The 20,092-nt window shown below is 49.4% G+C and overlaps 1 protein-coding gene across 1 annotated transcript; it reads left to right on the top strand.

The window, feature by feature from the left end:
* Nucleotides 1-151: 151 nt before the first annotated feature.
* On the top strand, nt 152-18,294 carry znf318 (zinc finger protein 318). Its single transcript, XM_047603308.1, has 11 exons — nt 152-2,036; nt 3,846-3,955; nt 4,083-4,524; nt 5,263-6,433; nt 6,533-6,639; nt 6,716-6,815; nt 8,080-8,369; nt 12,767-12,952; nt 13,031-13,124; nt 13,516-13,634; nt 14,990-18,294. Exons 1-11 carry the CDS (start codon nt 1,830-1,832, stop codon nt 17,441-17,443), a joined length of 5,280 nt encoding a protein of 1,759 aa, XP_047459264.1. The 5' UTR covers nt 152-1,829; the 3' UTR covers nt 17,444-18,294.
* Nucleotides 18,295-20,092: the final 1,798 nt, after the last annotated feature.

The raw sequence follows: 20,092 nt of genomic DNA, 5'->3' as shown, positions 1-20,092 counted from the left end.
TGTGGTCTACAAGGTCCCCCCTCTGAACTGGTTTATCAGGAACCATGAAGAAGAACAAGTGTCCTAATGTTGTTGACAAGTGTCTGAATCAGCTCTGATGTTCTAATGTGACATAAACATGTTTACATTAGTTTAAGGACCAGGAACCAGATATGAGACCAGAACCAGATATGAGACATTCATTCAACAAACTACCTAATTTCCCTTTGAGGATGAATAAAGTAATTCTCTCCCTCTCTGACCACATGGTGGCGCTGCTGTGGTTTGAGTCCCCTCTACATCAAAGACTGAACAGCCTTGGAGCTTCTGAGCTCTGGAAACTAATGTTAATAAACGTGACCAATTAAGAAGAATTTAGAGTCACATGAACAAACTACAACAATGGACCATTAATAAGAAATGAGACGTATAATAAAGAAATCTGGTTTTATTGATGGGAGTAAATCTATGTGAGGCCCAAGCTTTAGTTACTATAAAAGTTTGGTTAAAGCCAACTAAAGTTGAATGAGTAGAAAATAACGGGAATAAAATAAATGCTACAACAATTCCAGAAATGGCTGAAGTCTGGTTCAGCTCTGACGGGATAAACGTGTCCAGAGTCGGAGCTGGAAGCAACAAGGAAATAAACATGGAAGAGAAATACGCGAGAATAGAAATCAGAAGCGAAACCAAAACAGAACTGAAGGAAAACTGCCAATGGGAATGAGACGAGAAATAAAGGTCAGTATTACTACTACTACTGGAGCTGTTGTGATCTTGTTTAAACCTTTTTTATTTTCATTTGTTTAGGTTCAAGTTCAAACAAAGTACGTTCATAAATACATGGGCCTTTCTGTTTCTTTGATGTGTTAGTGCTTTTATTTTGTAGGTATCAGGGAGCTGGGTTACACCAGGTGAGTTTATGAATGGACAGGTGAGTTCTGTTTTGTTCTTGTTTTTTATCCAGGTTTTAGTCCGGATAACGGACTTTTCCTCCTCAACCTCCACGTGAGTCAAATCCCTGAAGGACTCACTTTGTTTTTTTGGTTTGTTTGTTTTATTATTTTGAGACAATTAGCAGCTACACTGAGCGAGGAAAGAGGAGGACGTCATCACAAGAGAGGAGAGACTTTTTAACACTAAAGTGACATTAAAGGAACGTGTGTTCATGTGTTCTCTCGCATATCTCTCAAAACATTTTCCTCGAGATTAATAAAGGATTTTCATTCTGATTTGGATTTATTTATTGTCATTTTTCCATTCTTTGTATTTTTTGGATGGACTGTGTTACATGTTCACCCGTCAACACAACGACCCACAGACGGACATGAGCCCAGATTACACTGATTTATTTGTTCTTCTTTGCACTAAAACAAATGGAAAAGTTCTACCGGCCTTAGATGAGTTCCTCCAGCCGGTTCTGGTTCTGGTTCTGGTTCTGCTCCAGGTTTCTTCCTGTTTCAGGGAGTTTTTTTCACCCATGCTGCTCTGGAGGTTTCAGACCAGATGCTATAAAGAGTCTTGAGACTCTTTTTGTGTCGCTATCAAGGCTGTAGAAATAATAATGATTATAACTATAAGATGACTCCGGTGGGATTTAAAAACATCCCGGTCTCGGCCGGGAGGTGGCGCTAACGCACCATGAGCCGTTCATAAGGAAACCGCTATTAACCAAGAAGAAGAAGAAGCAGGTCTCCATGTTGCTATGTTTCCTTTGAGTTCAGGTTTCCAGGTTTTGTTTAGAGTCCAGATGAACCCGGACTTCGGAGCCTGAACCTCAGACTGACCCGCGGCTTCATCTCCTCTCGGATCCGACGAAGCTGCGCTGATTCCCGGCGGGACCCGCGGAGATGTACCGAGGCCGGCCTCCTCCGAGAGGAGGCTACCCGCCGAGGCCTTACCAGACCCCGGGGTTCAGGGACGACCGGAGCCGGCCCAGACCACCCTACCCCCCCGCCTACCACGACCATGGCCCCCCGGAGTCCCACCGCCGCTCCCCGCCGCGCAGGCGGTACCCGTCCCCCGGGGAGTACTGGGCCGAGGCCCCGCAGAGGGAGGTGAGTGGTGCCTTCCGAACCTCCTGCAGAACTCCTTTCAGAAACCGCCTGGTTCTTGGGCGCCTGTCTCTGCTGCTCGGTACGAGAACCCATCTCCAAAGAGCTGCTTTACGCTTTTATTGGCACCTTCATGGAGCCGATTTAAAGAATAGCACCAGATGTTTACACCCTCCGCTCAGTAATCTGATTACTTTAAAGCGGCATTTTTATGAATGAAGTTCAGTCTTTAGATCCGTTCAGGAGCACTCAGGCAGTACCAACAAATCATAACTAAAGATCCTTTGTGATAATCCGGTATCTGACTCAGTGCTGCCTAGTCCTGGTCCTGGCTCTGTCTAGTCCTGGTCTGTCTAGTCCTGGGTCCTGGTCTGTCTAGTCCTGGGTCCTGGTCTGTGTAGTCCTGGTCCTGGTCTGTCTAGTCCTGGGTCCTGGTCTGTGTAGTCCTGGTCTGTGTAGTCCTGGGTCCTGGTCTCTAGTCCTGGGTCTGTCTGGTCCTGGTCTGTCTAGTCCTGGTCTGTGTAGTCCTGGTCCTGGTCTGCGTAGTCCTGGGTCTGTCTAGTCCTGGGTCCTGGTCTGTCTAGTCCTGGTCTGTCTAGTCCTGGGTCTGCATAGTCCTGGGTCCTGGTCTGTCTGGGTCCTGGTCTGTGTAGTCCTGGGTCTGTCTAGTCCTGGGTCCTGGTCTGTCTAGTCCTGGTCTGTCTAGTCCTGGGTCTGCATAGTCCTGGGTCCTGGTCTGTGTAGTCCTGGTCTGTGTAGTCCTGGGTCTGTCTAGTCCTGGGTCCTGGGTCTGTCTGGTCCTGGGTCCTGGTCTGTCTAGTCCTGGGTCCTGGTCTGTGTAGTCCTGGGTCTGTGTAGTCCTGGGTCCTGGTCTGTCTAGTCCTGGGTCTGTGTAGTCCTGGGTCCTGGGTCTGTGTAGTCCTGGTCCTGGTCTGTCTAGTCCTGGTCTGTGTAGTCCTGGGTCTGTCTAGTCCTGGGTCCTGGTCTGTGTAGTCCTGGTCTGTTTAGTCCTGGTCTCTCTAGTCCTGGTCTGTCTAGTCCTGGGTCCTGGTCTGTGTAGTCCTGGGTCCTGGTCTGTGTAGTCCTGGGTCTGTCTAGTCCTGGTCTCTCTAGTCCTGGTCTCTGCCTAGTCCTGGTCTGTGTAGTCCTGGTCTGTCTAGTCCTGGGTCCTGGTCTGTGTAGTCCTGGGTCTGTTTAGTCCTGGTCTGTTTAGTCCTGGTCTCTCTAGTCCTGGTCTGTCTAGTCCTGGGTCCTGGTCTGTCTAGTCCTGGTCTGTGTAGTCCTGGTCTGTGTAGTCCTGGTCTGTCTAGTCCTGGTCTGTGTAGTCCTGGTCTGTCTAGTCCTGGGTCCTGGTCTGTGTAGTCCTGGTCTGTGTAGTCCTGGGTCCTGGGTCTCTCTAGTCCTGGGTCTGTCTAGTCCTGGTCTGTGTAGTCCTGGTCTGTGTAGACCTGGTCTGTCTAGTCCTGGTCTGTCTAGTCCTGGGTCTGCGTAGTCCTGGGTCTGCGTAGTCCTGGGTCCTGGTCTGTGTAGTCCTGGTCTGTGTAGTCCTGGGTCCTGGGTCTGTGTAGTCCTGGTCTGTCTAGTCCTGGGTCCTGGCCTGTGTAGTCCTGGGTCTGTGTAGTCCTGGGTCCTGGTCTGTGTAGTCCTGGTCTGTCTAGTCCTGGGTCCTGGTCTGTGTAGTCCTGGTCTGTGTAGTCCTGAGTCCTGGTCTGCCTAGTCCTGGTCTGTTTAGTCCTGGTCTGCCTAGTCCTGGTCTGCCTAGTCCTGGTCTCTGCCTGGTAAACTCAGTGGGTGTGTCCTCTTCTGTTCCAGAGGTCTCCGTCTCCTCGAGGACCAGTTCCCCTCAACCACAACCTGGTCATCACCGTTGGCAACGAGCTGACGGGCCCCCCGGGCTCGGCCCCCCCACGCCACCATGACAGGTTCCAGTCTTTACGTTGTCTCATGGTTATGTAGCTTTATTATTTGTGTTGACCCTCGTGTCCTGAGGGGGCGTGTCCTCTTCCAGTCCTACTGAGCGCGCTCAGATTCAACCCCTGGTTTCCACAGAGACTACCCGCCTCGGCCTGAGTACGACCGGAGCCGGAGCCGCGGTCGGAGTCGACCTCGCAGCCGGAGCCGGGGGCGGAGTCCAGACCGGAGCCGGGGGCGGAGCAAGAGCCGTGGGCGGAGCAAGAGTCACGGGCGGAGCAAGAGCCGGGGGCGGAGCAAAAGCCGGGGGCGGAGCAAGAGCCGCCCCCGCAGCCGGTCCAGGTCCCGGTCCAGGGGGAGGAGTCGTGGGAGGAGCCGTGGGAGGAGCCGTGGGAGGAGCCGGAGCTCCAGCAGCTCCAGCTCCAGCAGCCGAAGCGGCGCCAGCGCCGACCATCGCACTAAACCGTTCCAGGAGCTGGAGAAGGCGCGACGCAGGAAGGAGCTGGAGGAGATGCTGAGGCAGCCGACCAAGTCCATCCTCAAGAAACGCAACAACTCCGAGGACTCGCCCTCCGTCCGGGTACGAATCAGAAACTAGGACTAGAAAACACAGAGTGAGTCAGTATAAAACATAAATGATGATGATAATAATAATAATGATAATAATAATAGTAATAATAATAATAATAATAATGATAATAATAATAATGATAGTAATAATAATAATAATAATAGTAATAATAATAATAGTAATAATAATGATAATAATAATAATGATAGTAATAATAATAATGATAATAATAAATATAATAATAATTAGAAATTAATGAAAATAAGGGATAGTAATTAATTGATAGTAACATAATAGATAATAATAATAAGTAATATAATTAATAATAATAATATAATAAAGTAATAATAATAATAGATAATAATAATATAATAATAATGATAAAAAATAAATAATGATAATAATGATAATAATAATAATAGTAATAATAATAATAATGATAATAATGATAGTAATAATAATAATAGTAATAATAATAATAATAGTAACAATAATAATAATGATAATAATAATAATGATAGTTGTGGCATATACACAGAAATAAACACAACATATTGAACAGCACAGATGGAGCCAGTTCTGAAGTTATTCATTCAGAGTGAGAGACCTGAACCCTGAGGTCTGATCTGTTTTTACCCTGGAGGTCTAGAGTCACCCCCTCACTGCGTCCAGAGAGCAGCCCAGGAAGTGGGTGGGGGGTCCGTGGGGAGCCTGGCGTCTGACGGAGGAACTGTTTGTGTGTTTCAGAGTCTGGACTCCCCCCGGGGGCCCGAGGCCTCCACCATGTCCCGGGTCACGGAGCAGCTCCTTCAGGCCGTCAAGTCCATGGACTCTGGCGAGGTGGCGTCCATCTTGGCAGAGCTGCAGTCCAACCCCCAGATGGCTCAGCGCGCCGGCCTCGACGCTGAGATCAGGGAGATCCTGCAGCTGCTGGGGGGGGCGGGGGGGTCCGCGGCCCCCAAGGTCGTGGACGACATCGACGATGAGGAGAAGTTCCTGTACGGAGACTCGGAGGAACCCAAACCTCCTCCGGCCCCGGAGCCGCTCCGGCACCAGGACCTGGACCTGTACTCAGACCTGACGGAGGAGGCTCTGTACGGAGACTACCCGCCTCAAAAGGCCCCCGCCGCCCCCGCCACCCTGGCCTACAGCCACCCGCCGGGGGCCTCGGCCCACCCTCTGGGCCCCCCCAGCCAGACCATGGTGGTCCAGGCATCGCACCCGTCCTACCCCCCCGGGACGGGGCCGCTGGAGGACGGCGAGCGCCAGGCTCTGGAGGAGTACGAGAAGATCCAGGACCTGCTGAAGACCATCGGGCTGGACCTGGGCGTGGCCGAGATCAGCAAGATGGCCGCCAGGACCAAAGAGCGTCTCCATGGTAACAAGCCCCCGCCAAAGACGCCCACGCGCCGCCGCCGGTTCTCGTCCGGCAGCTCAGACGCCAGTCGGCCAAGTCCAGGTCCCAGGAGGCGGAGCCACAGCTCCAGTAGCAGCAGCAGTGACGGGCGGGGGCGTAGAGGCCCAGGGCGAGGGGGGGGCGCCTGGGACAGCGAGGAGGACGAGGACCGCCACAGGACCTCGGCGCCCCCCAGGCCGCCGCCCGCTCGAGATGTGAAGGAGGCCAAGGTGGAGCCGCCTACGCCTCCAACCGCTGACCCCCTGGTTCTCCCCCCTCCAGGGGTGCCCATACCCACCTACCCCCCCCCGCAGGTCCACGGGATCATGACCCCCAACTACCCCCCACCGGGGTACAACCAGTATGGGAACTACATGCCCTACATGCCCCAGCAGTGGCCCCCCATGTACCCGCCCCCCAGCATGAGTCTGCCCCCCCAGGCTGGAGCCAGCGACTTCCCCACGACTCTGCCCTACAAACCCCCCCCCTACAGCAAGGCAGCAGCCGAGCCAGCGGCCACAGGTCAGATCGTTTTCATAACCACTGATAACAAGTATTGATCGTGTATTAATATTATTTTCATCATTATTATGATGATTATGATGGTGATATTGTCCTCAGGGGGCGTCAGGAGTTCTGGTCCTGATGGAGACACAGGAGCCTCTAAAGCCAGCGGCCATGACAGGAAAGTCTCAGAGGAGCTGAACAACGAGAGTCAGAAACAAAAGGTCCGTCTCTGAGTCCCTGGTCCAGGTTGAGACGGTTCTTACAGGATGAGGATGATGAAGGTGGTTCTGGTTTCAGGTTCTGGAGGAGAGAGAGAAGCTGAAGGAGGAGCGAGAGATGAGGATGAAGAAGAAAGAATATCTGATGAAGGAGCTGGAGAGACTCAGGAAGCAGCAGGGTGAGTTCAGGCCGACCCCCCCCCCCCCCCACCCACCGGGGGTGATGTTTCCAGCTTTATTCACTGCACCAGGGACCCACCCACAATGATCCACTTTCACTAAATGGGTCAGAAATGATTCTTTATTTACTGTAAATAATTAGTCCCGGTTCATATATTTACTAACATCATTATAATATTATAATTAGTCCCGGTTCATATATTTACTAACATCATTATAATATTATAATTAGTCCCGGTTCATATATTTACTAACATCATTATAATATTATAATTAGTCCCGGTTCATATATTTACTAACATCATTATAATATTATAATTAGTCCCGGTTCATATATTTACTAACATTATTATAATATTATAATTAGTCCCAGTTCATATATTTACTAACATCATTATAATATTATAATTAGTCCGGTTCATATATTTACTAACATCATTATAATATTTAATTAGTCCGTCATTATTTACTAACATCATTATATATTATAATTGTCCCGGTTCATATATTTACTAACATCATTATAATATTATAATTAGTCCCGGTTCATATATTTACTAACATCATAAATATTATAATTAGTCCGGTTCATATATTACTAACATCATTATAATATTATAATTAGTCCCTGGTTCATATATTTACTAACATCATTATAATATTAAATTAGTCCGGTTCATATATTACTAACATCATTATAATATTATAAATAGTCCCGGTTCATATATTTACTAACATCATTATAATATTATAATTAGTCCCAGTTCATATATTTACTAACATTATTATAATATTATAATTAGTCCTGGTCCGTCTGTGCTACTAAACAGTTAAATCCTCTTCCACTAGAGGGCAGCAACCATTCAACAGAATAAGTCCTGATGCCTGGTGATAGAGATGATGGATAAATTCTGGAAAGGAACAAGGACTCGATATGAGCTGGGTCCTGGAGGAGGTTGTGACCCAGATGGAGGTTCTAGTCTGAGTAGAGGTCAGAAGTAAGTTCAGAAGCTGAGATTCTGATTCTTCTGGACGTCCTGGTGTGAGGATAAATCTGTGTCCCAGAGCCACTTAACCTCCAAACCACAGCGTAGATGGTGAGGAGGTGATTTCATTATTTAGACTCTTTGGGACATTGGTTATTTTTCTGGAGTTAAATCGGAGCCGTGGCTCCAGAAAGGTTGGGAAACACTGCCCCATGTGCCCCGTGCAGCGGCGGCCTCAGTGGGGCGCTGTCGTGATGTCCACGCGTTTGATTTCCAGGTGAACTCCTGAGGAAGAAGCGGCGCGAGAAGGACGGACACAAAGACCCTCTGCTGCAGGAGATCAGCCGGCTGCAGGAGGAGGTCATGACCCAGATCTCCTCCCTCCGCAAGGAGCACGAGGCGGCCGAGAAGAAACGCAACGAGATCGACAAGGTGGCGCTGATCCTGGGCCTGAGCCCGGCCGACCGGCCAGCGAGGCCCTGCAAACCGCCACAGCCCCACGACGACCACAAGAAGAAACGGGAGGCGGAGCGGAGCCCGGGGAGGCCGGCGCCGAACACGACCAAGGTACGACCGTCGGCTTCGGTCGCAGAGCAGCTAGGGCCACTTTATTAGGAACAGCTTATTTTAGCTGGAGCGTGTTTGTCGATTTCTCTTTGTGTCGTCTCAACGGGTCCGGTCCTCGCCGCACGTCACTTCCTCTTCACGTATTTCACAATAAAAGCATCTCAGAACTGTTGTGCCCAGACGGCTGCCGTGTCTCCTCCTCCTCTCGTTGGTCTAGAACTGGATCCAGGTTTTGGATAATCCAGTTAACTCTAGATCCAGATGCTAACTCCACAGGGAGCTAAAGTAGCTAGCTAGCTATTGACAACAGCTCATTTAGTAGCTTAGTAACACATTGTAACAGCAACTGTCAATCGTGACGTCACTTCCTGTTCTGTAGCGTCCAATAACTCGAACACACAACACTGGTCAAAAGTTTTACAACACCCTTATTTTTCCAGTTATTTATTGCAATTAAAGTCATGTTAACCCAATGAGGTAAGTACTGAACAGCCAGAGGTTAAAAAAAAGAAAGAAAAATAATGTACATTTCAGAATTATACAAAAAGATCTACAGATGTTCCAACCCGCTCTGTCTGCATAAAGGCCGTGATGGAAAACACTGTGGTACCAGACTCCATGAGCATCAGGGGAACAGGACAGAGCATCATAAGACTTAAACATGTAGGTCTTTCCTACAGGGAAACTGCAAAGAAAGTCAAGTGTCAGTGAGAACAGGTTTCTTCAGAAACTGGAGGAAACTCCAGGAAGCGTCTGACAGACCCAAAGACAGAGTTTCTGAGAGTTAACAGCTTGAATGATGGCGGCTCACAGGACAACAGCTTCAAGCTCAGCTTAGCAGTCGTAATAAACAAGAAGACTTGGAGCTGCAGGTCTGACAGGACGAGTTGCAGCAGAAAGCCACTGCTAAGACGTCAGAGTAAGACACAGAGACTCTCCTGGGCCATGAAACACTGGACTCCTGAAGACTGGAAGAGGTTTTATGGGCTGATGCACCAAGATTTCAAGTCTTTGGTTCATCACTCAGGATGTTTGTACGGCGTCGAGTAGACGAGAGGACGGTTCCACAGTGTGTAACATCACTGTCAAACATGGAGGAGGACGTGTGATGGTCTGGATCCAGGGTCGGTGACTTGTACAGAGTGACCCTGAACCAGAACCAGAACAGAACCACAGCATCTGCAGCCGTGCAGAACCCTCTGGTCTACGCCTGGATGGTCAGAGGTTCCTCCTACAGCAAGATAATGACCCAGAACACAAGTCCAAGCTACGCTAATGCTAACGCTACCTCAGGAACAAAGCTGGAGAACATGGAGCGACAGTCTCCAGCTGGTTTATGATGAACTGGACAGAAGAGTGAGAACATGCAGCCGCCCAGAACCTCACATTTATAGGAACTTCTCACACAGACTCAGGAAGAACTTTCTGAAGAACATTTGATTTCTATTGTAGAAAAAACGGAAACGAGCTGTTATATCTGCCAAAGGTTTAGAAAATATTTTGTCTATAAATTGATTCCATGATTTCTTTTTCAACTGAAAGTGCTTATTTGTTCTATGCTTTTATTTCAGAGTCCAATGACACAAACTAAATAATTTTCAGTAAAAGAAAATGGAAAAAGGGTGGTGTTCTAAAACTTTTGACCGGTAGTGTACATCATCATTATATCAACTCTCTGGAGTCACATGACCAGTTTAAGACAACGTAGCATCAAGACGCTTCTCACTGAGTCTCTGTTTCTAAACTTCAGCCTATAGATCAGTTTCTAACTCGTGTTTCTAGACCAAGTAAAACTAGACTGGTTCTAAATAACTGAGTCTTTTTCCTGAATGTTGTCGTCATGTTTGGTTCACGGAGGAAAACGCTAGCAAGAGGAGAGAGCTAGCAGGAGGAGAGAGCTAGCAGGAGGAGAGAGCTAGCCAGAGGAGAGAGCTAGCCAGAGGAGAGAGCTAGCAGGAGGAGAGAGCTAGCAGGAGGAGAGAGCTAGCAGGAGGAGAGAACTAGCAAGAGGAGAGAGCTAGCAAGAGGAGAGAGCTAGCAGGAGCAGAGAGCTAGCAGGAGGAGAGAGCTAGCCAGAGGAGAGAGCTAGCCAGAGGAGAGAGCTAGCAGGAGCAGAGAGCTAGCCGGAGGAGAGAGCTAGCCAGAGGAGAGAGCTAGCCTAGCAGGAGGAGAGAGCTAGCAGGAGGAGAGAGCTAGCAGGAGGAGAGAGCTAGCCAGAGGAGAGAGCTAGCCTAGCAGGAGGAGAGAGCTAGCAGGAGGAGAGAGCTAGCAAGAGGAGAGAGCTAGCAGGAGGAGAGAGCTAGCAGGAGGAGAGAGCTAGCAAGAGGAGAGAGCTAGCAAGAGGAGAGAGCTAGCAGGAGGAGAGAGCTAGCAGGAGGAGAGAGCTAGCAAGAGGAGAGAGCTAGCAGGAGGAGAGAGCTAGCCAGAGGAGAGAGCTAGCCTAGCAGGAGGAGAGAGCTAGCCTAGCAGGAGGAGAGAGCTAGCAGGAGGAGAGAGCTAGCAGGAGGAGAGAACTAGCCAGAGGAGAGAGCTAGCAGGAGGAGAGAGCTAGCAGGAGGAGAGAGCTAGCAGGAGGAAAGAGCTAGCAGGAGGAGAGAGCTAGCAGGAGGAGAGAGCTAGCCGGAGGAGAGAGCTAGCCGGAGGAGAGAGCTAGCCTAGCAGGAGGAGAGAGCTAGCCTAGCAGGAGGAGAGAGCTAGCAGGAGGAGAGAGCTAGCAAGAGGAGAGAGCTAGCAGGAGGAGAGAGCTAGCAGGAGGAGAGAGCTAGCAAGAGGAGAGAGCTAGCAGGAGGAGAGAGCTAGCCGGAGGAGAGAGCTAGCAGGAGGAGAGAGCTAGCAGGAGGAGAGAGCTAGCCGGAGGAGAGAGCTAGCAGGAGGAGAGAGCTAGCAGGAGGAGAGAACTAGCCAGAGGAGAGAGCTAGCAGGAGGAGAGAGCTAGCAGGAGGAGAGAGCTAGCAGGAGGAAAGAGCTAGCAGGAGGAAAGAGCTAGCAGGAGGAGAGAGCTAGCCGGAGGAGAGAGCTAGCCAGAGGAGAGAGCTAGCCTAGCAGGAGGAGAGAGCTAGCCTAGCAGGAGGAGAGAGCTAGCAGGAGGAGAGAGCTAGCAAGAGGAGAGAGCTAGCAGGAGGAGAGAGCTAGCAGGAGGAGAGAGCTAGCAGGAGGAAAGAGCTAGCAGGAGGAGAGAGCTAGCAGGAGGAGAGAGCTAGCCGGAGGAGAGAGCTAGCCGGAGGAGAGAGCTAGCCTAGCAGGAGGAGAGAGCTAGCCTAGCAGGAGGAGAGAGCTAGCAGGAGGAGAGAGCTAGCAAGAGGAGAGAGCTAGCAGGAGGAGAGAACTAGCCAGAGGAGAGAGCTAGCAGGAGGAGAGAGCTAGCAGGAGGAGAGAGCTAGCAGGAGGAAAGAGCTAGCAGGAGGAAAGAGCTAGCAGGAGGAGAGAGCTAGCAGGAGGAGAGAGCTAGCCGGAGGAGAGAGCTAGCCAGAGGAGAGAGCTAGCCTAGCAGGAGGAGAGAGCTAGCCTAGCAGGAGGAGAGAGCTAGCAGGAGGAGAGAGCTAGCAGGAGGAGAGAGCTAGCAAGAGGAGAGAGCTAGCAGGAGGAGAGAGCTAGCAGGAGGAGAGAGCTAGCAAGAGGAGAGAGCTAGCAGGAGGAGAGAGCTAGCCGGAGGAGAGAGCTAGCAGGAGGAGAGAGCTAGCAGGAGGAGAGAGCTAGCCAGAGGAGAGAGCTAGCCGGAGGAGAGAGCTAGCAGGAGGAGAGAGCTAGCAGGAGGAGAGAGCTAGCAGGAGGAGAGAGCTAGCCAGAGGAGAGAGCTAGCAGGAGGAGAGAGCTAGCAGGAGGAGAGAGCTAGCAGGAGGAGAGAGCTAGCCAGCTACACACTAGCCAGAAAGAAACACAACATGACAGCCCCTTTGAGAGAGTTTAGAGATTTGACAGATTTAGACATTTAGACGTTATTACTGATTAGGACATCTGATAGTTTTGGACATGGTCCTAAAGAATTGGACAAAAAATGACTTTTAAGAGTAAGTTTCTTTAAATGTCGTCGTCGTTCATTTAGTTTGAAGCTGATAGATTATTAAAGTGAAAGAGACACAGCGTTAATGATGCACTCATCTGCGCGTTTCCTCATATTTGGATTTGTGTAAAGACTTGTCGAGGCAGCAGGGGGCGCTGCTGCTCTGAGCGGGTTTCAGTGTGAACGGTTAGAAACGAATCCGATTTAGAGTTGGTCTGAATTTGCTCGGTTTAAACGGCCACAGGACGATAACTCTTCGGTTCCTGGAGCTCATTGAAGGTAAGAGACTTTTACCTTCCTCATTTTCTGCTGAATGTAGTTTGAAAACCAACTTGTGTCTCCTGAGTTCTGACCTTTGATCTTCACCAGGCTGACCTGCCTCCATCTTTCTTTTCAGCCGACCTTAGCGCCGCTGTCGAGGGCGTCCCCAGACAAAAGGCCCGCCCCTGGCCCAGCTCTGGCTCCACCCCCAGAGCCGTTTGAATACTATGATGCTGGAAACCACTGGTGTAAGAACTGCAACGTCACCAGTGGTTCCATGTTTGATTTTTTCACACACTTGCACAGCAAAACGCATCGAAAGGTTTGTTCATCAGACGCCACATTCACCTCCTGCAGGTCTTTAGCGTTGCCTCCTATATCATGTCTTTTCTTTGCACAGACTCTGGACCCGTATAACCGGCCCTGGGCATCCACACCGACCAAAATCTCCAAAAACCTGACGTCAGAGGAGAAACTGACAAAACCCGCTAAAGGTATCTTCGTCTTCCTGACTTCCTTCTGCCGTCTTAACGCTGCCTTTGCTCCAATGATGTGCTCTCTGAGCCGCCTTCCTTTCCAGGTGGATCTGTCTCTAAATGAAAGCTAACGAAGCCACAGAGGAGACTCCTGTCCACACTTCTGATGTCAGTTCATTTCTTGTTCATGGTCAGTGGTCCTCCGCTGAAGGCTGAGAAGACCCAGTTTTACCTCATGTCCTGTAGTGACCCTGTTTCTGCTGAGCTCTGCCTCGGCTCGCTCTGAAATAACCTCCTCTAATGTCCTGACAGGTTCTGGAGATGGAGACGTCCACCAGGTAAACATGATTGACACTTGATTTAATCTGCTCCTGACGGTTGAAAAGCTGCTGTTTGTGTTTTGCTACAGGTTCAGAGTTTCTGCTTCCGGTCAGAGGGTTCTTCTGTCTGCTGTGTAGAGAGTTTTATGGAGACGCCATTTGTGCAGAAGAACATGTCACCACACACTCTCACAATGAGAAGTACAAGGTATTAAATGCTGCGGCACATCTTAACACATAGCTGGGTTTCCATCATGGGAAACTGCAGCACCTCCACAGTCCAACCTCCAGGAAGGTGCTCCATCTTCAAACCAACAGGATCGGACGCTTTAAAGAACGAGGCCACTAACACAGACAGTAGCTCAGTGGTTTTAACGTTTCCACATTTCTTCATAAAAACATCCTGAAAGATGCAGAGCTGCATAAAAATACATTTCTACATAAAAATGACTAAAAACATCCTGATCGTCGACAAAGAATCAGAACTCTGATGTTAAACTGGTGTTGACCATCTTGTTGAGTCCTTGTGTCCAGTGTGTGAGTCTGTGAGCTCCTTGTAGAGAATGTTTGTGGTAACAGCTGATCACTTGGAGGAATCTGATCCCATTCATTCTGGAGAACCACTGGTGTTCTTGGGCTCCTTGTCTTCCTCCATGACCCAGTTTCTCTTCACATTCAGCTCATGGACTCATGTCCTGACATTTTCTTTCAGAGTTCACTGGTAGAATTCACAGTTCATTGGTCCATCAATGATGAGCAGATGCAGCAGAACAGGCCCAAACCAGGACATTAGCGCCCCCATGTTTCATGGAGGGATGAGGTTCTGATGCTGGAATGCAGTGTTGGTTCATCTCCAAACATTTAAACCAAACTATTCTACTCTGGTCTCATCTGTCCACTAAACATTGTCCCACATGTCCTTTGTGGACAGAGAGCAGTGTCTTTGGTTGTTGAGTGGATTCATCAACATGAACATCAGCCAATGTGAGAGAGGCCTTTAGCTGCTTAGAAGTTCCCCTGGGTTCCTCTGGTTCCTCTCCCACTATGATGGAGTGATGTTTGTTGGTGGACCACTCCTGTGGAGGGGAACAGTCGTCTTCAATCTGTCTGACTCTCTGTGGATTATTTGTGGCTTCCAGACTCTTTACAGATGGTTGTGGAACCTTTTCCAGCCTGATGAGCAACAACAACTCTTTTCTGAGCTCCTCACAAAGCTCCTTTGATCTGTTGTCATCACACACTTCAACACAAACATGAGACAAATCCCTAATTTATAGAAACTTAACCAGGAATTGAGACTCATCACATTCATGGAAACACTTCTGGACTCATGGACTCTGGTTTAATCCTAGAGGAGCTCCTCTCTCATCTGAACATTGGCTACTTTTAGTCTCTGATATTTCTGTTTCATGTGTGTTAAAATCTGTAATTTTTATGACAAAATGTAGAAAAGACTTTCCACCTAAAGAAGGTGCTTTTCTTGGTTTCCAGTAATGTGTTGCTGAACTCTGGAAGTGTTTGAATATTGGCGTTCATGTGTTGCTTCACTCTTTCTCTTTCCAGAAACAAATGTACGAGAATCCGCTGTATGAACAGAGGAGGAACCTGGACCGTCAGGCTGGTCTGGCCTCGGAGACGAGTGGAAAGAAACGCAAACATGATGACGAGGAGAAAGACGTCGCTGACAAGGAGGAAAAGTTCAAACACAAAAAGGAGAAAAAGGACAAAGAGAAGAAGAGGGAGGACGACTCTGTTCAGCCCCAGGAGAAGCCTAAAATTAAAAACGAAGAAGAGGAAGATAAGATGAAGATGAGCAAGAAGGAGGACAAATACCATAACAGCAAAGAGGACGAGGACCGGGGCAAACACAGCAGCAGAGATGAGGATGACCGGTACCGGTACAGCAGAGACGACGAACACCGGTACCGTTACCGCAGGGACGAAGACTCCCGGTACGTTGACCGGCCCAGATCTAAATACTCCGACGCCAGAGCCAAATATGAACGGGACCGGGAAGAAGGGAAACCGAAAGCTGACAATAAGGCGGCTCTGAAAACGTCTGAAAAACCAGCTGGGAAATTGGAGGAAGTCAAACTGGAACCGCCACCAAAGCCCTACGACCCGCCCAAGGTCCTCTGTGGTCCCAGTCCAGCCATGAGGGCCAAGCTTCGCAAGCAGAGCCAGGAAGCCTCCAAGCCAACAACTGTCACCACAACCCCCTCCTTCGGAAAGTTCACGTGGAAGAAGAAGGAGAACGTCCTGGCAAAGGAGGCGCAGAAAGTCGCTGCCCAGTTCATCAAGGAGGACGAAGAAGCGGTGAAAGATCAGGGCGTCTCGGTGGAGGATTCGTTTGCCAAGTCCATGGCTGTTGCCAAAGAGATCGCCCAGAAACTGTCGGGACAGAAGGCCACGCCTCCCCACTGGACGTCCAACGGCGCCAACCGGGGACGCATCCGGCCCAACCTCCCGGCTCCTGCTGCAGTTCTCAGGTCGACACCGGTCGTGGCTAAACCTACACCTTTAAATACTTTTCTCTCTATGAGACCCCAAAACTCTCATTTACAAGGACCCCCTCCCAGAGTAGGTCCACCAGTGCCCGACCGCCCCACTAAGAATCTAAATCCTCAGAATCCACAGCTAGAAACGACGCTCTTACCACCCCCTGGACAACCAGAACCAGTTGAGACAAAACCTGCACTGTCAGGAGTCAACCCTGCCCCTCCAGTTTTTAAACCTCCCCCAGTTGTTTCTGTACCTCCTCCCCCAGTTGTTTCTGTACCTCCTCCCCCAGTTATGTCTATGCCTCCTCTCCCAGTCATGTCTATGCCTCCTCCCCCAGTCATGTCTGTACCTCCTCCCCCAATCATGTCTATGCCTCCTCCCCCAGTCGGGTCCAGACCACCTACCCCAGCAGACCTCAAACCTTTGCCATCTCAGACGGAACCTCCTGCTTCACCCAAGGCTCTGCTGGTCCAGTCCACGGTGGTAAAGATTGTGTCTGACGTGGCGGCTCCTGGGGTCCCAGAGAGCGAGCAGACTCAAACAGTGTTCGTCAAACCTCCACCTTTCATGAACAAGGGTGACGGAGCCCAGAAGTCTGAAAAACTTAAGAGCAGCCTGGCTGCAGCCAAAGCCCAGGACTTGTTTGGCATCTTCTACAGCAGCACCGGCCACTCAGGCCCATCATCCTTCACCAAACTGGCAACAGACCCCAAAACTGACAAGAGTAGCACTAGGAAAAGTCCACTTCCTGTCCCACAAGCACCAGAACCTGAGCCTCTTAGAACCCAGACACACCCTCCGGCTGAGGCCCATTCATCTCCACCACCAGCCTCCAACGATTCCCCTCCGAGTCTACAGACAGATTCCGACATCCAGATAGCGTCGGTGTGGTCCCTGCAGCCTTCAGCAGCCCCAGGGTCTGAGGTGGCACCACCCAAAACAATTACCCCACCAAACATGATCCTGCCAGTCCTGTCTGAGTCTCAGAGTGTGCCCCTAAACCAGTTTACCACTGAATTTGGATCCCAAGCTGCCCCACAATCCAAGTCTGCTGAACCACCATCTCAAATAAAGTCTCAGTCCGAACTGGTTCCTCAAATCCAGTCTGAGCCACAACCTGAATCCCAACTGGAGAACAACACCCAGGTCCAACCAGAGACCCATCCCGATACGGCTGCGGAACCTGAAACCAAACCAAGCCCCAAAGCTAGAGGCAAGACAACACAGTCAAAGAAGAGCCCCCCTGCTCCCCGTCTTGCCAGACAAACCCGATCCCAAACCCGGTACCAGACCCGGCGGCAGCAGCAGCAGCAAACCCAGTCTGAATCAGAACCTCAGTCGGCTTCAGGGGATTCAGAGCCACAGGGGTTGGACACGTTGGATGCAGACTCTGGATCGCTGCTGGAGGCTGGAGCAACCAGTGAGGAGGATCCCATGGAGATCACCCCGGAAACCCTGGGCCTGCCCTCGGACATGACGTCCCTGGACTTTGAATACGACTTCAGCTTCGAGTAGCAGCTGACTGGACCGAGACCATCGAGTCTTCAGTGGACTTGAGACACGCTGACCTTCAGCTGTTTGATAACGTTTAGATTAATCCTTTAGTTCTCATTAGTTTCTGTTGGTTTTAGATCTGCCTAGAAAACCCTCAGCCTCACCACATCGTCCTCTCGTCTGGAACATGTCAAATAAAATCACAATGATCGGATCTTTTCGGGGGTGAAGGAACCTTTTAGTTCATGGGAAAGTTCCTGGACATTGTTCCTTAAGAACCTTAAAATTCTGCAGATGTTTGGTGGAAACTGTAAAAGAGGATGTAACTTTGTTGTGATTGATCAATCTGGTCGTCGTCTTCTTTTATTGTTGTTATAGTTGGGAACTTTCCCAGGAACTGAATTCTCTGTGTTCCTACAGACCTCCACAGGTTCCTGCTGGACACGTCTCGGTATAAAACCTGAATGAAGTTTGAGCTCATTTACCAGAAACCAAATAAATGTGTTTGTAGCTGGAAAAACATTAAGATTTGAATCCAGCCTGTTTCCCCTGGGACTCCAGGCCCGGTTCCTCGGGAGGTTCCTGGTCTTTAGGGGAAGTTCCTGGAGTGAAGGGGAACAGGTCTGGGTTGTAAGATCATGTCAGAAGAGAACGGTTCAAACGTGGACAATAAATAAAGAAAACTGAAGATAGGAAAGAGATTTTATTTAAGGGTGACGATGAGGAGGAGGCAGATCTGTGTTCATGGACGTTTTATTCGTGATGAACTCATTGTTCTTCTGGTTCCGGCTTATCATTAAATGGCTGATTCAGGTTTTTGTCCCTTGTTCTGTAAATAAGTTTTCTTTAATAAAAGGTGGTGAGAAAATCCAGCTGGTGTGTGAGTGCTGTTTTTGAACTGAAGTAGAAACAAGGTTTTTGTTTTTTTGGATCACAATGTTTATAGGACAGAGTCAGCAAAGTGGCCTGAAAGGTTTTCAGGTTTCCATCTGTGAAGAGGAATCTATTCATGGCCAGGGAGATCCTCCTCTTCTTTTTAACATCTGGGGAAACATGCCTGGAACTGATGATCTTTTTCTGTCTAATGAAGGACGTCATAAACACTAAGTAGAAACCTTCAGTTCTAATTAAATCCGGTAGTAGTCACTGATGTAACTGAGGTTCTATGAAATCACCATCTGTTGAGCAGGAGGAAGATGAAAGGGAAGAGACGTCCTGAAGACGAGTTGGTAAACTTTTAACCAGAACCAGGAACTTCATCAGTTCCTTTGGCTTTTAGCACCATTTGAGCCAAAACACGGATTGAACCAACCAACCAACCAACCAACCAATCACACCCGGCTCTTTGAACCTGTGTTGGTTGACCCTCTGGAGTCATATGACCAGTTTAAGACAACGTAGCATCAAGACGCTTCTCACTGAGTCTCTGTTTCTAAACTTCAGCCTATAGATCAGTTTCTAACTTGTGTTTCTACACCAAGTAAAACTAGACTGGTTCTAAAGAACTGAGTCTTTTTCCTGAATGTTGTCATCATGTTTGGTTCATGGAGGAAAACGCTAGCAAGAGGAGAGAGCTAGCAAGAGGAGAGAGCTAGCAGGAGGAGAGAGCTAGCAGGAGGAGAGAGCTAGCAGGAGGAGAGAGCTAGCAAGAGGAGAGCTAGCAAGAGGAGAGAGCTAGCAGGAGGAGAGAGCTAGCAGGAGGAGAGAGCTAGCAAGAGGAGAGAGCTAGCAGGAGGAGAGAGCTAGCAGGAGGAGAGAGCTAGCAAGAGGAGAGAGCTAGCAGGAGGAGAGAGCTAGCAGGAGGAGAGAGCTAACCAGAGGAGAGAGCTAGCAGGAGGAGAGAGCTAGCAGGAGCAGAGAGCTAGCAGGAGGAGAGAGCTAGCAGGAGGAGAGAGCTAGCAAGAGGAGAGAGCTAGCAGGAGGAGAGAGCTAGCAGGAGGAGAGAGGTAGCAGGAGGAGAGAGCTAGCAGGAGGAGAGAGCTAGCAAGAGGAGAGAGCTAGCAAGAGGAGAGAGCTAGCAGGAGGAGAGAGGTAGCCAGCTACACATGATAGAAAGAAACAACATGACAGCCTCTTTCCTATTGGTGGAAACATGCATCTATCAACCAATCAGGACATGATGTGTCAGTGGTTGCTAAGCAACAGTGAGGCTATATTCAGTCTATGGAGTGGCAGCCCAGTGGCTCAGTGGTTAGCGCTGATGCCTCCCAGTGAGAAGGTCTGGGTTGGGTCCAGCTCAGGCCTTTCTGGGTGGAGTTTGCATGTTCTTCCTGTGGCTGCGTGGGCTTCCTCCCAAAGACATGCTCGTCGATTGGTGACTCTAAATTGTTAAATCGCTGGCGATCGCTGTACAAGCCATATATAAACACAGTCACATGCATTCCCTGATTGGTGCTGTTACCCAAACATGACGTAGGGCTAATCCACCTATGAGCTTCCATGAACGATCGTGTAACAATACATTTGATTTGTTTGATTGGAAAAAAAAAAAAAAAAAACTCTGGCCTTCAGAGATCGAAACTAGTTTGAGCTGAAGCTTCTACAATGATACAGTCTGTCAGGTCGTCGAGTCAGAATGTGACATGCAGATATATCAGCGGTAGGGATGTAATGATTCGATTCACAATTCGTGGTTACCGATACGATTCAAGGACGATTTTGGTTCATTTA

Source organism: Mugil cephalus, chromosome 13 (genome assembly GCF_022458985.1).
Source record: "Mugil cephalus isolate CIBA_MC_2020 chromosome 13, CIBA_Mcephalus_1.1, whole genome shotgun sequence".
In the NCBI taxonomy this organism is placed as follows: Eukaryota; Metazoa; Chordata; class Actinopteri; order Mugiliformes; family Mugilidae; genus Mugil; species Mugil cephalus.
Note: the sequence above shows the minus strand (reverse complement) of the source record. Positions and strands in the feature narration are given on the sequence as shown.

Coding starts and splice junctions, on each gene's coding strand:
- znf318 (XM_047603308.1), top strand. CDS start 1,830: ATGTACCGAGGCCGGCCTCCTCCGAGAGGAGGCTACCCGCCGAGGCCT. Junction 12,953..13,030: donor ACAGCAAAACGCATCGAAAG/GTTTGTTCATCA, acceptor TTCTTTGCACAG/ACTCTGGACCCGTATAACCG. Junction 13,635..14,989: donor CTCACAATGAGAAGTACAAG/GTATTAAATGCT, acceptor TTCTCTTTCCAG/AAACAAATGTACGAGAATCC.